The sequence below is a fragment of the Bos grunniens genome, chromosome 5 (genome assembly GCF_055505025.1).
Source record: "Bos grunniens cultivar Pamir isolate PY7600 chromosome 5, Bosgru_T2T1.0, whole genome shotgun sequence".
Lineage (NCBI taxonomy): Eukaryota > Metazoa > Chordata > Mammalia > Artiodactyla > Bovidae > Bos > Bos grunniens.
Genome location: NC_141169.1, coordinates 106,072,077 through 106,094,547, shown reverse-complemented (window position 1 = coordinate 106,094,547; position 22,471 = coordinate 106,072,077). Strand labels below are relative to the sequence as shown.

At 49.1% G+C, this 22,471-nt stretch overlaps 1 protein-coding gene across 3 annotated transcripts in view; it reads left to right on the top strand.

Moving 5' to 3' along the window:
- Positions 1-21,654, top strand: part of NTF3 (neurotrophin 3) — a 76,870-nt gene extending 55,216 nt beyond the window's left edge. For 2 of the 3 annotated variants that reach the window (XM_086404256.1, XM_086404255.1), the window contains one exon: positions 20,557-21,654. In XM_086404256.1, coding sequence (XP_086260382.1) covers positions 20,578-21,339 — 762 coding nt within the window. In that variant the 5' untranslated portion in view covers positions 20,557-20,577 and the 3' untranslated portion in view covers positions 21,340-21,654. Of the gene's footprint in view, positions 1-14,510; positions 14,651-20,556 lie in introns of all 3 variants that reach the window. The other variant, XM_086404257.1, reaches the window with a different exon arrangement.
- The last annotated feature ends 817 nt before the right edge of the window (positions 21,655-22,471 follow it).

Sequence of the window (22,471 nt, the reverse complement as noted above, 5' to 3'; positions counted from 1 at the left end):
TCTCTTTCCGGCTTTCTTCACTCTGTGTAATAGGCTCGAGGTTCATCTACCTCATTAGAACTGACTCAGATGTGTTCCTTTTTATGGCTGAGTAATACTCCCTTGCGTGTATGCACAGCATCTTCTTTGTCCATTCCTCTGCCGATGGACATTTAGGTTGCTTCCTAACTATTGTCAGTAGTGCTGCAATGAGCATTGGGGCTCATGCATCCTTTCAAATTCTGGTATATCTGGATAAATGCAGTTTTGAAAGAGCTGTTGTGAGGAACAGAAGAAGACCTGATGCAGGAAGAATAGCAACAAACCTGATCTATAGCAAGGGCTAAGCTAAACCTGAGAACATAAATTTGCTCAGCACCAAAGAGTGCCCAAGCCACCCTTCCCCTTTCCCCCCAGCCTAAATGACGGCTGGAGAAATAGATGCTTGATTGACCTGAGGTTGAGGATGTGCAGGGCAGATGTTACCAGAGAGGGAGTAGGAGAGGGATTGAAGCAGAGAAACATGGGAAAAGTCAGACCCAAGGTCAGCCCTATGCAGGAAGACGTATATTGAAGCATTATTTATGAGAGGGCGTGTGTGTGTGCTAAGTTGCTTCAGTTGTGTCCTGGCAACCCCACAGACCGTAGCCCTCCAGGCTTCTCTGTCCATGGGATTCTCCAGGCAAGAATACTGGGGTGGGTTGCCATGCCCTCCTCCAGGGGAATCTTCCCGACACAGAGATCGAACCCAAGTCTCTTATAACTGCCTGCGTGGCAGGCAGTTTCTTCACCACTAATGCCACCTGGGAATTCCCATTTATGAGAATGCATGCATCCTTAGTTGATTCAATCATGTCCAGCTCTTTGCGACCCTATAGACTGTAGCCCAGCAGACTCCACTGTCCATGGAATTTCCCAGGCAAGAATACTGGAGTGGGTCGCCATTTCCTTCTCCATGGATGTATGAGAATGGAGACTTGGAGATTATAAACTTCCTACAAAGAAGATATAATCCAGTGAATTGTGTCACATTCCTAGAATGGAATATTATGCAGCCATCAAAACTTTGTTTAGGTAGAATTTTAATATGATGATAGAATGCTTAGATTATAAGATTAAGAAAGCCGAAGAACAATGTACTTTCAATACTCTCAACTTTGTGATGCATAGAAAAATTTTGCATGTTTTTAGAAGAGAGTGGTTTGAATATTCTATCATGATATTTGTGGGAAGTGATAAGTTTCTGTATGTATTTTTGTATTTTTAGAATGTTCTCTAATATGCTCTTAGGACTTTTATAACATGGGAAAAGAATCTCTCTAGGGAAATTTATTCAAGGAAAAAATTCTTTAAACATAGAAAGAGTGTATGCAATCATGGATTAATTTGGTCTCTGCTTTCTCTTGGTCTCTTTGATGGGAAACATCACCCAGAAGATCATGTGGTGTTTGAGAAGTGGGTTGTGGTGTCAGACACACCTGGCTTTAAATCCCAGCTCTAGTATGTCTATGGTATGATCTCAGGCAAGTTGTTTTCTCTGGGGCCCTGTTTCTTTATTTAGGGCTTCCCAGGTGGCTCAGTGGTAGAGAATCTGCCTGCCACTGAAGGAAACGCAAGAGATAGAGGTTCGATCTTTGGGTCAGGAAGATCCCCTGAAGGAGAGCATGGCAAAAAACCTATTCCAGTATTTTTGCCTGGAAAATTCCATGGACTAGGAGCCTGCTGGGCTGCAGTCCATGGGATCACAAAGAGTCAGACATGAATGAGCCCAGCACAGTATCTTTATTTACCAAATAGGGAGAATAATGCATGCCCTCAGTCTCTTTACATTTCCCAAACCCACCAAGCTCTGAAAACCCAGAGTCCTTTCTTAAGGTTTCAGCAGATTCATTTGGCTGCAAAATATGACCTGAGTTGACATCATCTTTATTTCCTTTAAGTGAGTATTTATAATTTTGCAACAGAAATACCACCTTGTTTAATCACGGGTACTGTCACAGACCCATTGAGAGTGTTAGGTAATATGGAGTAATATACAAGGTTCCAAATAAACACTGTTGACTATGGGACCTGCCTGGGTTATCGCAGAATTAAATCAGATTGTACAGAATCCAGTCTCAGCGCAGTTTGAGGCAGGAGCCAATGCTCAGTGAGGCTAGCTATCATCCTTATTGATATAATTATTCTTGAGCCTTCAGTGTGTACATAGTGTGTGATTTCTGCTTGCTTTCTTTTCCTTGCATTCCTTTCATTATTGGGATCTTTGAGAAGAAGACAGAAGTGTCATTTATTTTGGGCAATTGTTCAGTCACTAAGTTGTGTCTAACTCTTTGTGACCCGATAGACTGAAGCACGCCAGGCTTCCCTGTCCTTCATCATCTCCCAGAGTTTGCTCAAACTCACCCCCATTAAGTCAGTGATGCCATCCAACCATCTCATCCTCTGTCACCCCCTTTTCCTCCTGCCCTCAGTCTTTCCCACCATCAGGGTCTTTTCCAATGTGTTAGCTCTTCACATCAGGTGGCCAAAGTACTGGGGCTTCAGCTTCAGCATCAGTCCTTCCAGTGAATATTCAGGGTTGATTTTCTTTAGGATTGACTGGTTTGATCTCGTTGCTATCCAAGGGATTCTCAAGAGTCTTCTCCCAACACCACAGTTCGAAAGCATCAATTCTTCAGCACTCAGCCTTCTTTATGGTCCAACTCTCACATCCATGCGTGACTACTGGAAAAACCATGGCTTTGACTAGACACACCTTTGTCAGCAAAGTGATGGCTCTGCTTTTTAACACACTGTCTAGGTTTGTCATAGTTTTTCTTAGGGGCACTTAGGTTGATATTGTTTAAAGCACAAGAGTGGAAAATATGGGAAGTTCCAGCAGAAAATTCTCCTGCCTCTTTTCTTCCCAGTTTCTAGTTTCCTAAAGAATAAGCCATAGGGAATCGTGCATGTTAACAGGGCACCCAGATAATTGAAGATCTAATCAAAGAATAAGTCTTATTCCCTTGGTGAAGAATTATATTTCAAAGCACACGTGTTCATTGTGGAATTGTAGCATATTTACAGCATATTTGCTCTACATTTAAAGATGCACTTTGCTTCAAGCTAAAAGTAGTGAAATATATGTGTGTGTATGTATACATATTTGATGAGAAAGTAGTTATTTACTGCTTTCCATAGGAATTCACAATATGATTTTTTTGTTGCAAACCCTCCTAGTATCTTTAACATATAATTCAATTCACAGAAATGTGATTTACACTCAGCCTTTTCAGAGGCGCAAGTAGGGTACAAACTGAGGTCATTCCTTCCTGTTCTTGGATGAGTCCTTGCTTCATAAATTCTGTCAGTGTGGCACTAGCCAACTGTGTTATTAACATCACCAAGGGGAATTCAAACGTATCATGTTGTAGGATCAAAAGTTCCACGTTCTGAATCAGCGCCAGTGTATTTCCAGACCCTTCAGTTTGACCAGAGTCTGCAGCCATTTCCCTCTCCCCACCATATGACTCACCGACTTCAGGGTGGAGGTCACTCTCTGCTCCCACACATCACCATGGCCCCACCAGTGTCCCCAACAGTTGTGGAGTGTTTTGCCTTCCAGAGCCTCAGGTCTGGAAAGAACTGTTTTGCAATCCTCTCTATGAAATCCAGTTAAGCTAGTCATTTCTATTGCATGCCTGGAAACTCACTAGAACATTCTTTCTAGTAAACCAAAATAGATCTCCCCAAAGTAGAAGGCCTGTAATGCTTTGCAGATTGATCCAGAGGCAGAAGAGCTGATGCCTTGGCCAGGAATGACCTCCTGTCATAAAGCCCTAACGTTCTCCCAGCTCATCAGGTCCTCGGTGGCCCTTCTACTGTATGCCCAGCACAGGGTTAGGACTCACATTCCTACACATTCTTGGGTTCCAACTTCCCCTCTCTGTTAATCCATTCATTAGCACCAAATTGCAGGGTTCCTTGCCAAGCCCATCAAGCATAATTGGAGCTTCTGAAGTCAGATCCTCCAATTACGTTCGTTCGGGTGTCTCATTAGCCTCGTGTATCATCCAAGCCCATCTTCAGACATGTTTTCCTTCTTGATTCTTGTCATTTTCTTATTGCAGGTATTGTTGAGAAAGATTGTTTTTAACAAACACTTTTGCTTAGCCAGTTGTTTAATCTCCAGAGTACAATAAATCCTCATGAAACGGAGCCGGGAATGGGGGAAGAGGGAGATTGAGGGAGGCTTAGAGAAACGTAGATGGAGAACTTGAGCCAAGGACCAGCCCAGCCCCTCTCCCCCCACACAATGATGCTCCTGCACTTAGAAATGGCCCCACTTGGGAAATAATCCACTTTGTGTGAATGGGTGCCTCAGAGGCAGCAAAGTACAGTGAGCATTTTGTAGGTATAGGGATTCTCTTCAAGTTTGCTGAGAAATGGAGGAGCTCGGACTTCCCTGATGGTCCAGTGGTTAAGAATCCTCCTGCCAGTGCAGGGGCCATGAGTTCGGTCCCTGATCCGAGAAGATTCTACATGCCGCAGAGCGGCTAAGCCCGTGAGCCACAGCCACTGAGCCTGCACTCTAGAGCCTGTGCTCCGAAACCAGAGAAGCCTGCACACAGCAACCAGAGAGTAACCCCTGCTGGCTGCAACCAGAGAAAGCCTGGTGTGCAGCGACAAAGACCCAGCACAGCCAAAAATAACGTTCATTTTTTTTTAAAGAAATGGAGGTTTTCTACTTCCTGGACAACTATAGGCATGTGCTCTGTCTTCTGGATTCTTCAAGACTTTGAGAATAGAGAGGGTTATCTTTTCGAGACTGTAGGATCAGGAGTCAGAGAGCAGGTTTCTGGTTCCGGCTCTGATAGCTTAGAACCCATTGCTTACCTCCTCTTATGCCCTCAATTTCTCAGCTTTAAAATAGCAATGTGTGCTAAGTCGCTTCAGTCCTGTCTGATTCTTTGCAATCACACGGACTGTAGCCCACCAGGCTCCTCTGTCCATGGGATTCTCCAAGAAAAGAGGTTGCCATGCCCTCTCCCAGGGGATCTTCCCCACCCAGAGATTGCATCCTCCTCTCTCATGTCTCCTGCCTTGGCAGGAGGCTTCTTTACCACTGGCACCACCTGGGAACCCCATTAAAACAGCAATACCCTCTCTTTATAATTTTCCTAACTTCACCTCTACTCAAAAAGCTACAAATGGTAGGATGTAAGTTCTGAACTGCAGTCCTTGGCGTATATAGTCCGTACTCCATGTAGCATCCTTCCTTCTTTAACAGAATGACGGCTCTGCCATGTCCCCAGTTTCTCTGCCTGCCACCTGTGTCTGTCTTGAAACACCTTCAGCTTCTTGATGGACGCTTTGCCCACTTCTCCTGTCTGTGTTGGCTGGATTAAAGGGCTGCCTCACTGCCTGCCTCACGGCAGCCTCTGTTTGCTCTCTTGAGCACCCATGGACACCTGGAGCCTTTAAGTATAATTGTGCTTTTGAGGAAGAGGCGCTCCACACAGTTCTGTCCCTGGACCTATTCATGGTCATCTTCAGTCGTTCCAACTCAACCCCTCCAGAGCAGCAAAAACCTATCTTCTTGGGTCTTTTGGGAAATCCAGCAAAACTAGTGTGAAGCTGTGCATTGCATTTTTCAAGCTCAGTCCACATAAGATGCAGAGGAGGGGGACGGGGGCGTGGGGTAGAGGTCAAGGGAGGAGAGATGGAAGGTCTGCTCTTGCATCCCTGACCAAAGCATTGGAAGTTGTGTTGGAAAAATCTTCAGCCTTCACCATGGTGGGTAGCCACAGGAGGAGGGGCGGGTGGGTGAGAGAGGAGAACAATAGGGGCTGTGTGCCTTGTGCTCAGCCAGTAACGTGGTGAGCTGGGTCAGCGCAGTTCAGTTGGCCCTGGCGCTTTAAAGAAGGGTCTCCTGCAGCTGTCGGTGGTGGTGGGCTGGGGCCAAGGCAGGCGCTCCCCGGGCACTGGGAGGCAAAGTGGCAGGAACGCCCTGATTCCACGGGCTCCAATCCGATGGAAACCCTCACTGCTTCTTGTGCTATTGAGGGAGAGACTTGAGGGGGGACCACAGAGGAGGTGACCGGGAAAGGGAGCGTGCGTCTCCTGCGGAGAGTGACCGACATATGGAACGTGTTATCCAGAAGGGTTACAGGCTGGGGGAAAGCTCCTAGGCTTTTCCAGGGTGGGATGGGGGAGGGGCCGCCTTCCGAAACTCAAGGAGGTTTCTAAACAAAAGGAATTTGAGAAGGGTTGGAGGAATAATGAGAAATGCAAACTTGACCCAGAGTTTCTCTTTTCTGTCTCCCGGGCTCCCTGGCCTGTCCTTACATGTTTCTAATTCCTGGGGACCCCAGAGAGCCCCTGGGGCCATATGCCTTCCTCCCTACGTGCAGGGGGTCAGTAGGACCCCAGAGCCATCTCCCACCCTCTGTGTCCACGGGGACCAGACAGAGAGCAGGGAGCCCAGAGCCTTGTCTCAGCCCCCAAGGGTGGGCAGAGCACAGGCCCTGCCAAGATTTATCCTGATTCCCTCACTTTATGGAAGAGCCCGCTAGCTCTGCATCGCCCCTTTGCAGTCAGAGCCTCAGCTGCCTGACCGCTCGCCTGTTTGGTGGGGATTGCCCTGTTCTTCGTGGTTCAGGTTATGATCCTAGAGCTCCGGTTTAGATCTGTCCTCCAGGAATGTTCTCAGATGCTTCTGAGCAAACAATGAAGTGTCATCAGTGACACTAAAAGGTGACACCTCTTGTCCTCTGTACTTTTCCCATCATCTTTCACTGTGTAACAACCCACCCTAAGCCTGACAGCATTAAAAAAAAAAAAAAAACTCACCATGTATCATTTCTTATGATGTCATGGGTCAGGGATTTGATTAGAGCTGGGTTGGGAGAATCTTCTGTGTCAGGTGGCCTTGACAGGTTGACTGATGGCTTGGCATGGACCACCAAGGACAGTCCACCTGCAAGATGACTGAGTGCCTCGGCGAGACTGGCTGGAAGACCATGGTAGGGGAGGGTGGGTCTCTAGCATGGGTGGGTCTCCTTGACGGTCAGTGACCCCCATGGTGGCTTGGAGCCCCAAGAGCAGACAGAAGCCACTTGGCCACTTACAGCCTAACCTTGGAAATCAGGAAACCAGAAGGATAGAAAAGGACAGAAGAGCCATCAGGTTGGAGGTGAAGTCATCCAGAGTGCTGGCAGGCTCAGAGATGGAAGGGAAGCAGCATGAAATCCCAAAGCTCTTGAGGCATGCGGATGTCACTAGACAATCGTGCTGATGCTACGTAGATCTGTGTAAGAAAGGGGGAAGGGTTCTACATTATGGGCTACCTCTTGGGCTCAGTCAGGCTGCAAGGGCTCCAGCCATCTCACAGTGTGGCATTTCATATGTTGCACTGATCCCGATTCCCCTGTGCCTCCCAGAGGAAGTCCTGCTGGTGCTCACACCTTGTTGGCAGTTTTCCCTCTGAGTATCCTTATATTTACTTTTCTGGTTTGTTCCAGACAGGCAGCACGGCTCTGGGCCTCTAGAGAGTTGGCTCTGGTTCTGACTCCTTCACTAATTTATCACTGCATATGGGGCAGGTTGTTTTCCTGCTATAACCTTCACATTATGTGAGATGCTGGTAAATGAGGATGCCAGTGCTTGGCTCGGTAGCTTTAAAAGGACACAGAGAAACAGGAAGGACCAGAAAATGAGACCAGTACTGAGGATGCTTAGTCAAAGCAGGTGAAGAAATGGCTCAGGGCTGGCAGAAGGACCAAGAAGCACAGGGTATTAGAAGCTTTGAAAAACTCTTTAGTTCAAGAATTCTTCACCTAGGATCTGTGGGTCTCTGGATTAGCTTTGCGGAGCCTGTCAACTGCCTGGAATTTTTTATGCAAACTGTCTCCTGTTTGTGCACATGTATTTTTTTAGGGGACAGTTTCTTTCATTTTTTATCACATTCTAAAAAGGTCAAAAATGGCTGAGGACCACTTTAGTCCACCAGCATTCTGTTATGTGATTCTTAACCAGGAGGGATAAGGCCTCCCCAGATGGTATTTGGGAAAGTGTGAGAGCTTTTTTTTTGGGTTGTCACCACGTCTGGGGGACATGATTGACATTTAGTAGGTGGGGGGCAGAGCTTCATGGGTGAGAGACAGAACCGAACAATGAAGAACTAACTGTCCTGCCCAAAATACCAGCATCAGCCCTATGGAAAAAGCATGTTAGGAATTGAGACCCTGGGATGAGCAGTGACTATGGGCTCCTCAGTAGCCACAAAGCTGGTCAGGGCAGAGTTGTTTTTTATTCATAAAGAGTGCCAAGCAAGGGTCCATATTTTTTTTTAGATTTTTTTTGATGCGGTCCATTTTTAAAATCTTGATTGAATTTGTTACAATATTGCTTCTGCATTATGGTTTGGTTTTCCGGCCTCAAGGCATGTGGGATCTTAGCTTCCCAGCCAGGGATCGAACTCATACCCCCTACACTGGAAGGTGACGTCTTCACCACTGGACCAGCAGGGAAGTCCTGAGTCCACAATATTTCACTTCTCCTTGTCAATACACTAAAATCTATGAAAACCAAATAATCAGAAATCTGTCTTGTCTTCCAAAATCCAGCAAATTAAAAAAAAAAATCCCTGGGTTCTTGGTTTTCTTTACCGTCCAGTAAGGATGGAGGAAAGGAATATATAATATTTGGGGAAACTAAAAGCACAAATAAGTGAGCCCACCAGCCTGGCATTGTACAGATATGCTTCTTGCAATGGCACCCCACTCCAGTACTCTTGCCTGGCAAATCCCATGGACGGAGGAGCCTAGTAGGCTGCAGTTCATGGGGTCACTAAGAATTGGACACGACTGAGCGACTTCACTTTCACTTTTCACTTTCATGCATTGGAGAAGGAAATGGCAACCCACTCCAGTGTTCTTGCCTGGGGAATCCCAGGGATGGGGGAGCCTGGTGGGCTGCTGTCTATGGGGTCACACAGAGTCAGACACAACTGAAGTGACTTAGCAGCAGCAGCAGCCTTAGACGGGGTAATGACCCCTTGCATTTCAGAGGACCTATCTTGGAGGTCTCTTTCTCTGAATAAGGAAAGAAGCATTAGGGTACCAGCATGGGGCTCCCCACCTTGCTCCCTGCAAGCAAGTGGCAGGTGCCTTAGCCTCTGTGGAACGAGTTTGGAGGTGGTCTGCAGTACTGGCTAAAAATACAGCATGAGGGTCGCCCAGGGCTCTGCATTCTGGCTCCACCTCTCGGTTGATATGTGATCTCAGAAACAACAACTTAATCTGTCTGAACCTCAGTTTCCTGACCTGACAATTGAGGTTGATCATTGTATCTGTGAAGATGAATTAAGATAATCCATGTAGTGTCTCTCAAAGTCCCCAGCATATGGTGGGGCTCAGTAAATACTAGCTGTTTATGAGCAATTATGAGGACTCTGTTCGTGTTGAAAGACAGCGTTGGGTCCAAAGTGTTGGTGCCAAAATTGCTTTCAGAGGTCAAGCTCTGGATTGGCTTCTGGTCTTGACCAGCTGCCCAGAACCTGAGTTGGTCGACAGTTTGGGACTGGATCATAACGTTCGTGAAGTGCCTGCCACACACCTGGGTTTGGGTGAAGGATTTTCTTCTGTGTGTTCATCCCAGCCTCCCTTAACAAGTGGGCACAGAGAGCCTCACGAAACCTCCATGCACGCACCTCTCCTGTCCTGGTTTCTGGACCTGGCAGGAAATTCAGGTGAATGATGGTGGCCGGGCGAGCCGTGGAAGGGACGCCCAGCAGCGTGGAAGGAGGCCTTGGCCCTCCAAGTCCCCAGACAGCGAGGTTTCCTAGAATAGGCATCCAGACCAAAGACAGACAAGGATCATGTGCAAGTCCTTCATCCTCCTGAATGGAGATTGGCTGTGGGCCGGGCGTTATATTTGACACGAGCCCCATTGCCAAGCCTGGAGGAAACAGTCTACCCTCTGACCACACTCACTGTGGCCAAGTCCTCATGGGGCCAAACCATGATGGTTTGGGTTGACCCCGGCCTTGCTGCCGCTGCTCTTGCAGTGTGGTCATAGGTCTGGGCCTTCCAAGCCAGCTGTGGTCTTGGTTTGGAAGAGGCATCCCGAGGGCGAAGGGGAGTCCTGCCTCAGGATCTCCCTTCCTTCCCAGCTCTCCGGATGAAGCCAACTTCCTTAATCCTGCCATTCTGAGACCCATCCATGGCTGGTTAGACAAAGTAGATAATTGATCATCATCATGATTATAATGATTAAAGACTGATAGTCAGAAGCCTTCCAATACAGTTAACTTACAGCTGGGTGTGTTATGCGTATGCTTGACACAGAAACCCAGCTCAGACACAAGGCGAATGTCTAGAACAGGAAGTTTCACTTGCTTGGGGTGATTACTCTCTGATGCTAAGAGTTTCACGCCAGCCGTACCCCCAACTGTCTGTGTAACGGAAGCAACCTCCCCTTGTGTATTTCCTCACTTGGAAAAATGGAGTTAACCCAGATGCAGAAAATGAAACTGAAATCAAGATGTCTCAGCATATGAAAGGATACAGGAATTTGGAAATAACTCGACTGTAACTTACCCTATCTTGGGAAGCTACAGTATGTGTGGTGTGTGTGTGTGTGTGTGTGTGCGCGTGTGCGTGTGCACACACACACAAGCCCATGCACACACATTTCTGAGCACAGTGGCAGATGAGTATTAATGCCCAGAACAAAGAGAACAAAATTTACTATAATCACCATTATGGCCAGTAGCTGGATTGATTCAGACGTTCTCTGCACATCTTTCCATGCTCACCCTCCGGCCATGACATGAGAGGTGGTAGAACGTAAAGGATAAAGTGAATCTAGGCTTCCTGGGGCTTGTGTCGGCATCCCAGGCTCCTTTCAGATTTCTCTGCCAAGACGGGGCCAAGCCAGAGGGTTCCCTGCCCGGGGAGTAACCATGCTACCTTCCTCTCAGCGCGGCAGCGTGCTTTGTTATGACATGTGCCATACCTTCCATCTCTCATGGCCTTGGGGCCCAAGGAGGGAGTGCTTTGAATGATGTATAATTCCTCTTCCAGTAGCTGTGCCAAAGCAATTCCCAGCTCTCGACTGACTTCCAGCTCAGGGTGTTTAGCTTGCTTTTGGGGGAGGTTGGTTCCTCATCCCATTCAGGGGTCTCCAGTCTTCACTTACAGGCTTCCCTGGTGGCTCAGTTGGTGAAGAATCTGCCTGCAATGCAGGAGACCCAGGTTCAGTCCCTGGGTGTGGAAGATCCCCTGGAGAAGGAAACCGAAACCCACTCCAGTATTCTTGCCTGCAAAATCCCATGGATAGAGGAGCCTGGCAGGCTACAGTCCATGGGGGTGCAAAGAGTCAGACACGACTTAGCAACTAAACCACCACAAGTCCTCACTTTCTGGCCTCCAAGAGGGACTGGTTTCAGCAATTCCTTTCTGAGGGAGGTGTCACCCTTCTCAGGTCTCTATTTCATCTTCCCTCATCCTAGAACACTCCTTTCCCTGCTGATCGCATGTCTCATTTCCACCAGGAAGCCAGTATCCCTTGCAATCTGAAGACCTTGTCTTCCTTTAAATACTGGCCAAGGGTTGTCTGTGCCAATGGGTTTCAGGACCTGGGTTCAGGATGTTTCAATAAGAGGAGCTATGCAGACTGCATGCTCAAAGTCACTCAACAACCCCACAGACTGTAGCCCACCCTGCTCCTCTGTTCATGATATTCTCCAGGCAAGAATATAGGAGCAGGTTGGCATTTCTGCCTCCAGGTATGCAGAATGAGCCGCTTTTAAAGAACTGGGTAGGAATCCATCTCCCTGCCTCTGCTGTCACACTGTATTGAGACTGTGTGATGCACACCTAGCCAGGTATCAGGGGTGTCACATGTAGTCTCACCAAATATAGCAGAGAGGTGAGTCTTTTTGGTTTGGGGGGAATTTAGACCATGCTCGCCAGCATCTTCGCTGAGAGTCGTGAACTAGTTCTCTGACCTCAGCTCCGTTTCTTACCCTCTCTAGAGCTAGATTTATGTATTTTTGCCCAATGGCTCACAGGCAAAGAATCTGCCTGCAATGCAGGAGACACAGGATATGCGGTTCGATCCCTGGGTCAGGAAAATGCCCTGGAGGAGGGTACAGCAACCCACTCCAATATTCTTGCCTGGAGAATCCCATGGACAGAGAAGCCTAGTAGGCTGCAGTCCGTAGAGTCGCAAGGAGTTGAACATGACTGAAAACGCACACACATGCTTCCTAAGACAGGGAGTGGTCAGAGTGGCCACCCTCGGAGATGTGCTAAGAGTAATCGAGGTGGGTCTGAGGGACACATGTGGAGCCATCGGGGAAATGGGGCCCCAGACACCCGCCCGGCCTGTACTCATGAGTTCATTTCTCATCCAATCCTTCCAGCCACCCTAAGTCGCTCCTTGCCTCCATCCTTCCACAAGTGTTTCCCTCTCTGTTGGTTTTGGATTCATCTCGCCCCCAGCGAGTTAACCTAAGCGTTTCCAGGCTAATCTCATCCCGCTCCTTCCAGGTCGCCAGCCCCTCGGGGAACTGGGGAGTAATGGGTTTGTCCTCACCCGTGTTTGTAGCGCCTTCCCCCTACGCGTCATCTGTGCTTTTTAATTAATCTGCCACTTTTTCCTCTCTCCTGCTTCCGGATCATTAATAAAGAGATTAAGCCAAACCAGACTGATCCCCAGCGGAGGCTCCGCTGGGACCTCTCTCTCCCAGCTCCCAGCCTTGTCAGGGGTCAGAACACCTTCATGTGGTCCCAGCCGACTCATTTTGAGGCCTTGGGACCCGTGTTCAGAACAAAGCCAATTTGAATTAATTTTGCAATTAAGATAGGGGAATGAGCCTAGCCGGTCCTTTTATAGAAAGGCCTTAGTTTAATATTTCCACCACATTCCTTTCCCTTTTGTCATTCGGCTTTAAATTTCTCGCCTTCCCACCTCTCTCCTCTTCCACTCGCTGAACAAGATATAAGGATTATCTGGCAGGATGTGGTCTTTGGAGCCCTTGGCATTCGTCAGAGACTGGGTCATCGCTGCAGCAAGTCTCCAGGGAATGAGATCCTTCTGGCCGCAGCTGGCCAGTGAGCTGGTTCACCCCAGCCAGAAAGCACTCTCATCCCAGACAGATGTGGCTACCCTGGATGTAATGAAACCTCTTGAATTCGCATATTCAATACTTGGCACATTAAAAAGCATTTCCACCTTTGATCTCATGCCTCCTGCCCAAGGAAAGCCAGAACAGAGCCTCTGGGCCTTCTGTGTAAGTCACACCCGGAGTTCCAGCAGTGGGACCAAACCCAGGGTCTGAGGTGGTACATTCACGCCCCACGATGCAAAGCATGCACAGGCACCTGCAGGAGAGATGGGAGGAGGCCGGGTTTTGTTTCGTTCCCTGGGGAACGCTTTGCTAGGGAGTCTGGCAGGAGGAAACAGGAGCGGTGGCCTCAAACCCCTGGAAACTCTGCGGAGAGCTGCCTGGAAGCTTCTTGGAGAGGTGATCAGCTGGCCAGATTGAGTTGTCCTGACTCCAGACTTGGAACCTGAGCATCCTCTGGAAGGTGTGAGAGCCAGGACAGACAGACAGACAGACAGCACAGGGCCTCTGCTGCAGAGCCAGACAGCCATCCCATCTGAGCTCTGCTGCTTGTTAGCTAATTATTAAACCTCTGCATGCCTCGTTTTTTCCCCATCATTAGTACCTACCTCCGAGGGGTTATTACCAAGATGATAGATGCAGTGTCAGTACCCGACCCGGGGCATTTTTGTGTTTGGTGCTCCCAGTGCCCAGGCTACAAATTCACTCACTATAGTTGCAACACGTGGCACTAGTGGTAAGGAACCCACCTGCCAACGCAGGAGTTCGTAAGAGACACGGGTTCAGTCCCTGGGTTGGGAAGATCCCTTGGAAGAAGGCATGGCAACCCACTCCAGTCTTCTTGCCTGGAAAGTCCCATGGACAGAGGAGTCTGGTGAGCTACGGTCTATGAGAGCACAAAGAGTCAGACATGACTGAAGTGACTGAGCACGCATACACAGGTGCAAAAAGCAAGGTCTCCAGGTTTGTGACCAGGAGGTGGCTCGCCATGCCAGGGAGCTAGTCGTGGAGTGGTGACATGGAACCCAGCAGCGACGGCCACCGTCTGCCGCGTGTGGCCCGACAGACCCGGGTTTCAGTAACCTCAGACCCTGTACCTCTGTCCTCACCAGCTTCTTTTGCATTTCAGCTGCTTCTTGCAGACCCCAAACCCTCTGTGTGTGTTGTACACTGAGCCAGAAAGGAGGAATCAGAAATTGCTCTCTTTTGAGTATTTTGAGGGATGGTGAAACCTTGTAGGAATGTTGCTCTGGGGACTGGGAAAACACCATATGTGGGAAAGCATTTCTGAGCGAGGAAAATAGCATCTGCGAGTTGGTTGGGATCTTGGAAAAGTCTGAGCGGGGGAAAGGGGCACTGGGGAGAGTGCAGGAAGGGGGCTTGCCGGGGTCTTTAACAGGTCTTTTTCCAATTATAGCCGAGAAGAGCCTGGGGACCCTGGCCTGCTGCAGAGCCAGGCCCGTATTTTCTTTGGGAGAAGAAGGCAGAGCTGATTGGCTTCCAAACCAGGCTTGGCAGAAGCCCAAACAGCATCCCAGGCCAGGAAGCTGTGTCTTGGTAGGTCTTGCCTGCTGTAGATGCTCATTCAGTAAACAGACCTGGAGACTCCATGACAGTGCAGCCCTGGGCCGGACAACAGGGACTGGGGTATGAGAAGGGTGTGGCCATGCCATCCAAGAGGTGACATACAGACGAGGATAACACAGTAGGACCATTGCTTGGAAGGGGGTCTCTGTACCCTGCAGTCACCACTCACCAAGGAGCACAGAAGTCTCTCTGAATCGAAACCTTCACTGATGTGCCTTGCCGAGCACTGTCTTTCCTTCTCCACTCCCCACGCCAGGGAGCTAGACCTCTGGTGCCCAGTGTGTGCGCGTGGAGGGCAAGGATGCAGCATCTCTGCTGCCACTGATAACTCAGGTTCATATTGATCCAGCACGTCCAGTGGATCACTCTGTGCCGGGCACGGTGCTGAGAGCTTTCCTAGCAATGTCGTGATCCACCCCGACAGTGACCTTGACCATGCTTGAGCCTTGTGATCTCTGTTGCACTTAAGAACCAAGTCTCAAGCTTCCCTAAGTGGTCCAGTGGTTAAGAATCTGCCTGCCAACGCAGGGAACACGGGTTCGATCCCTCGTCCGGGAAGATCCCACAAGCTTTGCGGCAGCTAAGCCCATGTGCCACAACAACTGAGCCTGTGCTCCACACCAAGAGAAACCACTGCAATGAGAAGCCGGAGCATCTTAACAAAGAGTAGCCTCAGCTCACTTCAACTAGGGAAAGCCTGAGCAGCAATGAAGGCCCAGCATAGCCAAAAATAAATTAAATTAAATTTTCAAATAATTTTTTTTTAAAAGAGCCAAATCTCCCCTGTCCATCTCTGCGTCATATAGCTGTGTGACCCTTACGCAACTCACTTTACACCATACCCGGTCTCAGCATCCTTAATGGTAAACATGAGATGGTTATCTACAGCCCCTTCCGGCTTCAACATCTGTGTTAGGGCGCATTTTATTAGCAACATTCTTGGGCTTGCTCTGTGCGAAAAAGCTGAAAGCAGATTATCCAAGTGAAGTCTGCAGAAAGCCTTCTGGGTTTTAATGCAGCCTTGCAAATAATCTAGAAACACTTACCAACCTGCAGCTGATTCCAAAGTATCATGACAAGGTTTTTGGACTTGATGGCAAGAGACAGTCTAGATCCAGAAACGAGTAGGACCTGTGCCTAGAGGCATTTGGGAGTTTTTATGTCATTCATTTTGTTCATCTGTCCATCCCCCCACCTTCACCAGTGCTGGCCAGATGTTTCTGCAGAATTTGTGTGCCTGGAACCCGAGGGGGTGGCAGGGTTTGCCCTGGGGCTCCCAGAGGTAGATGGAATGGTAGAAACATGCAGCCTCCATAAGTCTCTGTAGAAAATTGAAAAGCAATAAATCAGCTACAAGTCGGTCTGCTTTGTACGATCTGACCACGGGGTTGGGTGGTTGTTTGCAGTATTGGTGGTGAAATCTTCCTCCCTGATGACCCTGACCTCTCCCCCTACGCCTGTTGCCAAGGAGAGCAAAGAAGATGGTCTCACAGGCCTTTCTCATGGTCCACAACCCCAGGCCCTCCCAGCCAGGTTGCACTAAAGTCGCGGCTCCTGTCCACAGCCCTGCTCGTGTCACCCTGCCTCATGATACCCTGTGGCCTTCGAGCGTCTCTCTTGACGAACACTGACTTTCTACTCCTTTGTTGTTGTTCAGTAGTTAAGTCGTGTCTGACTCTTTGTGACCCCATTGACTGCAGCACGCCAAGCTTCCCTGTCCTTCATTGTCTCCCAGAGTCTGCTCAAATTCATGTCCATCGAGTCGGTGATGCCATCCAGCCATCTCATCCTCTGTCGTCCCCTTCTCCTCCTGTCTTCAATCTTTCCCAGCGTCAGGGTCTTTTCCAATGAGTCAGCTCTTCACATCAGGTGGCCAAAGTATTGGAGCTTCAGCATCAGTCCTTCCAATGAATATTCAGGGTTGACTTCCCTTAGGATTGACTGGTTTGATCTCCTTGCAGTCCAAGGGACTCTCAAGAGTCTTCTCCAACCCCACTGTTCGAAAGCATCAGTTCTCTGGCACTCAGCATTCTTTATGATCCACCTCTCGCATCTGTACATGACTACTGGAAAAACCATAGCTTTGACTATATGGATCTTTGGCAGCAAAGTCTCTGCTTTTTAATACACTGTCTAGTTTTGCCCTAGTTTTTCTTCCAAGGAGCAAGCATCTTTTAATTCCATGGCTGCTGTCGCCGTCCACAGTGATTTTGGAGCCTAAGAAAATAAAGTCTGTCATTGTTTCCATTTTCCCACTATCTATTACCTTCATACAATTTCATCAAGACAAACCATCTTAGTTCCTACAGCCAGGGCATCGCACAGGGGCCCACACCCAGAAAGGGGACCTTGAACTCAAGTGTAACACTCTGTGGTTACCATCTTGAAATTCTGCAGAATTTTATCTTTGTGGGTTTTGTAAGTGAAGCCACATGGGACCATGGAACATGCGCCTGGGGGTTTGGAGCATGGCTTCTAACATGGTCACACCTCCTGCCACCTCCCTGCCTCTGAGAAATGTTTGCTATTGGCCCTGCAGCCTCGGGAGCTGGTTCTGCCTTCAGCCACCCTCGGTCCATCTCTGACTCACTGCACCTACTTTGTATTCGCTGTGGTGTGGACTCAGGGGAGAGGCAGACACACACAAGAAGGAGGGGGCCCCTGGCCTTGGAGGACAGAGTCTAGTGAGTAAACTGCATCGTGCCAAGAGGGCTGTGACACGTGCCACCACGACGTGGGCATGCAGAGGGGGTTGGGCTGCTGTTATCAGGGGAGCGTGATGGAAAATTAGCTTCTGAACTGGGTGCTGAAGAGTGAGCAACATTTCAGCAGAAGAAGAGGCGATGAGAATGTGCAAGGGGAAGGGTCACACGGGTCATAAAGCTTATTTAAGTGGCTGCTGAACAGTGAGCCAGGCTGCAGATGGGGCATGGGAGCCCAGTCATGATGTGATGAAAAGAAGCACTGGTCTTGAACTGCAGAGACCCCCCTTCTCTGCTTCCTGTGTCTCTCCTCTTCTTTAAACTGCAGTTTGAGGTTTCCTCATCTATAAAATGAAGTGAAAAGTGAAAGTGTTAGTCGCTCAGTCTTGTCTGACTCTTTGCAACCCCATGGACTGTAGCCGCCAGGCTCCTCTGTCCATGGGATTCTCCAGGCCGGAATGCTAGAATAGGTTGCCATGCCCTTCTTCAGGGGATCTTCCTGATCTGGGGATTGAACCCCAGTTTCATGCTTTACAGGTGGATTCTTTACCATCTGAGCTACCAGAGAAACCCATATAAAATAAAGGAGTTGGAGTAAATGCCTTTCTGCTTCTAACACCCTTTGGTTCCATACACAGACCACTCCCCATAAAGCAGCCCAATCCATCAAGGCTCTTCCTTCCCACTCACCCTTGCAGTGACCTTCCCAATCTAGACATGGACTCTTATCCCACCTGGGACCTCCATCCACTCACCTCACTTGTTCAGTTTCCCTATGAGCAGGTAGCCTGCATATTCTTAGTTGATGGTGATGGGGCTTGGGCGGGGTGGGTAGGGGCAGTTCATAAATTGTTTTTTGATAGCCTCTCCATCCCAAATTACTTCATGGCATCTGTCTTCTTTTTTGGAAGGGAGAAGGCGGTATAATTCTAGTTGCACGGACGCCATATTTTTGTGTTGTTCAAGTTTCATTTTCTTGGGCCTGCAAGATTGAAGGGAAAAATCACTTTTATGTGGAGTTGGAGTGGGGAGATTAATTATTCCATGGGAACCATTTTCCCAGGATCATGCCATTCCTGGGGGGTATGCATCTCTAGATGGGGGCGGCAAAGCTAGAATCCTTCGCTTAGCCTTGACCTTGAAAGAATCAGCTGTCCAGAGAGTGGTTCCCATGGAAGGAAGATGCTCCCCTTATCAGAGAAACAGGCCGGGAGCCAGGAGGAGGAAGCTGGAGGAAAGTGACAGCAATGTTGCTGGCCTTTGGGGACACCAGAGCAGCTCTTCAGGCAAGATGTGGGAAGAGGCCACATCTGTGAGTCCTGGGAGCCAGTTAGCTTGGGCGGGCTCAGACACAGACAGGTTCTGAGCCATGGGTAAGCAGGACGGCTTTTCTCCTCTTTTTTTTAACTGCTATTTATTTTCATTTATTTATTTGGCTGGGCAGGGTTATAGCACACAGGGTCTTCTGGTTACGGCATGCAGAATCTTTAGTTGTGACATGTAAACTTTTAGCCGTGACATGTGGGATCTAGTTCCCTGACCAGGGATCGAACCCGGGCCCCCTGCGTCAGGAGTGCAGAACCTTAGCCACTGGACCAGCAGGGAAATCCCAGGACTGATTTTCTGTGTCTCGTGCCACCTTTGTTTATTTCCCTTCTCTTCTTCCCCTGGGTTTTGTAGTCTTTCTGGAAATACCCAAGGTGAGCCAAGGGAAGGATTTGATTTTCCACGCTTAGAGCTTTAGAGAGGAAACGACAGAGCCCCGGAGACGGTGAGGCGGCTGCAGTGGTGGTAACAGAATGAGCACCCGTGGCGGGTGGGGCGAAGTGCAGGGCACTGGGGAGGGTCTAACCAGTGGCCACCCCTCCCGCACCAGAACCCTCTCCTTCCAGGGCTGTGCTTCCAGGGCTGTGCTCTAGGGAGGGAGTGACCAACATGAAGGTATGTGGAGATCAGCCCTCTAATTCCACACGGACTCGGCAGAAACCCCAAGTGGAGGCTCTACTATGGCAACAGGACGAAAGCGTTGATGGGTTAAGATGCCACTGAACCAAGGAGATGGCAGAGTTAGAAATAGAGCCATTAAAAAAGGAGCGTTTCATAGTGGGAAACAAAACATCAGACAAGAGAAATCGACAGGGAATCTTGCGCTTCAGGGCAAGTGCAGCCCATTCATTTGAGCTGAGTCTCCACCTTCTGCAGGGAGTGCTTCGGGGGGTCTGCTGTCTTGGGAAGGGGGTGTCTGGGGATCAGGTGGGCACATTGGCAAGCATGTCCATCAGCGAGCTCAGCAGAGAACCCTGACACTCAGGCCGTCTCACAGTGGGTAGTTACAGGGGCAGGAGGACTGCTCTGCCAGACTGGCCAGTGACGACCCCTCTCTGATGCTGCAGATTGAGGGGAAGCTGGCCCACCCCCCAGCCTCAGGGTATTCACTCCTTCCAGAGACCCCAGGGGCCGCAGCGAAGTGGGCAAGAGAACTCTGATTCTTGACACAATTGCAAGGCTGCCGCTGCTGCTATGTTTTAACTAGAAACGTAGTGTATGTACCTTTAGAATTTTCAGGTTCCGTTTCTTTGTAGTTTCATGAGGTGGTGCGAGAGGTGGTCTTTTCAGGCTCAAGAGACATTTAAAGAAACAGCAGGATGTCAGGCTCACCCAGCAGAAGGCTACAGACAGTGGACTCGGGTGCTCAGGTGACAGGTGCTGTCCATCCGAGAAAGATCCAGGCTGAATGCCCAGAAGTGACCTCCCCCGCCGCTTTAGGTCCTCGGGAGAGACCTGACTCTTCCAGGCTGTGGCCCTGCAGTGATATTCTTTGTCTTTGTGAGACAGATTATTTTGCCTTCTCTCTCTTACACACAACACACACACACACACACACACACACACACACACACAGACATCTCTTTCCCTCTCACCCAGCCACACTGCTGGAAGAAGGATTGTTGGGGTGAAGGCACCTGGATGTCTAGGAGAGTAAGAGGGGAAGGCGAGAGGAATAGACAGCCTCTGTCTCTGGCCATCACAGGGGCGTTCTGATGTTCTCCTTGGATGGTGGTACTCAGCTCTCCATCCTGCCTCACAGGGATCCCCAGGCTCAGGTATCCAGTCCAGGAATGACACGGACGCAGCCGCCACCACCTGCTAGTAACACACGTGTTTCCTTTTCAGATCTTACAGGTGAACAAGGTGATGTCCATCTTGTTTTATGTGATGTTTCTCGCTTATCTCCGTGGCGTCCAAGGGAACAGCATGGATCAAAGGAGTCTGCCGGAAGACTCACTCAATTCCCTGATTATCAAGCTGATCCAGGCAGATATTTTAAAAAACAAGCTCTCCAAACAGATGGTGGACCTTAAGGAGAACTACCAGAGCACCCTGCCCAAAGCAGAGGCCCCGCCCCGAGAGCCGGCCAAGTCGGAATTCCAGCCGGTGACGGCCATGGGCCCCGAGCTGCTGCGGCAGCAGAGACGCTACAGCTCGCCGCGGGTCCTGCTGAGTGACAGCACCCCCCTGGAGCCCCCTCCCCTGTACCTCATGGAGGATTACGTGGGCAGCCCCGTGGCGGCCAACAGAACGTCGCGGAGGAAGAGGTACGCGGAGCACAAGAGCCACCGGGGCGAGTACTCCGTGTGCGACAGCGAGAGCCTGTGGGTGACCGACAAGTCGTCGGCCATTGACATCCGGGGACACCAGGTCACGGTGCTGGGGGAGATCAAGACCGGCAACTCCCCCGTCAAACAATATTTTTATGAGACGAGGTGTAAGGAGGCCAGGCCTGTCAAGAACGGTTGCAGAGGAATTGATGACAAACACTGGAACTCGCAGTGCAAAACCTCCCAAACCTACGTCCGCGCGCTGACGTCAGAAAACAACAAACTGGTCGGCTGGCGGTGGATCCGGATAGACACGTCTTGTGTGTGTGCCTTGTCCAGGAAGATCGGAAGAACATGACTTGGCGTCTCTCCCCATATATAAATTATTACTTTAAATTATATGATATGCATGTAGCATATAAATGTTTATATTGTTTTTATATATTATAAGTTGACCTTTATTTATTAAACTTCAGCAACCCTTACAGTATATAAGCTTTTTTCTCAATAAAATCCGTGTGCTTGGCTTCCCTCAGGCCTTCTCCCATCTGTTTAACCTGATTCTGTAACCCAGCTCCGTGGAGCTGCCCTGTAAAGTCTGTGTACACCACTATTTTACTTTCAGTATTGTCAAAGGCCGTGACTGTCGTTTTAGTAAACTTGTTGAAATCGGCTGATGTCAGAGTTGTGTGTAGACAGTTCCGTACCCCCTTTCAGGATGCATCATGATTGATTCATTAATCGAAAGAACTGGTACCACTTCTGCCGCAGGGATGCTCAGCGGCTCTTAATTCTGGCCGGCAAGCTCACTGTCCGAGAACCTCCTCACCTTCCTCTGCTGTCAGTTTTTGCCAATTGAATTATGATCTACTCCGATGTTATAGTCCCAGAACAATAACAACGAATCTGACAGTTTTCATTTTGGAAGTTTCTTTTCAGCTCGTTTGTTGTTTGGGGGTTTGAGATGGTTAAGGGTTGAATTTCTTTTTTTTCTTTTCTTGGCTTCGGTTTTTGTTTTGCTCTGTGTAAAAGTGGTTTTCATCTTCCGAGGCACATAGGAAAATGTTTTTTTAACTATTTGCAACAGAAATAATTGTAGAGTTACCCAGGAGCAGAAGTGGATGGTGAGTCATCTGTGCACAGAAGAGAAATGTGGTCCTGATAGATTCTCCAGGAGTTTCTTCTCCCTCCCCATCCTCTGCTGACTCTTCCTGCAGCCCCAGGGGGAACTGATGATAAAGGCCTGTGCTGCAGGAGGGAGTCAGACCTTGGTGCAAATTCCAGCTCCTCCCTGTGACTGTGGGCAGGGCTTTGAAGGCACCCTGAGCCCAGATTGCCTGGAGTCAGAGAGTCAGATATGGGGCTTGCCTACCCCACAGGCTGCCATGGTTAGGCCCCATAATCATGATAGGCATCTCAGAGTCCCAGCATGGTGTAGATATTCAAGAACAAAAGTTCCTTACCCCTCCCTCCTCTCCTTCTCCTTACTT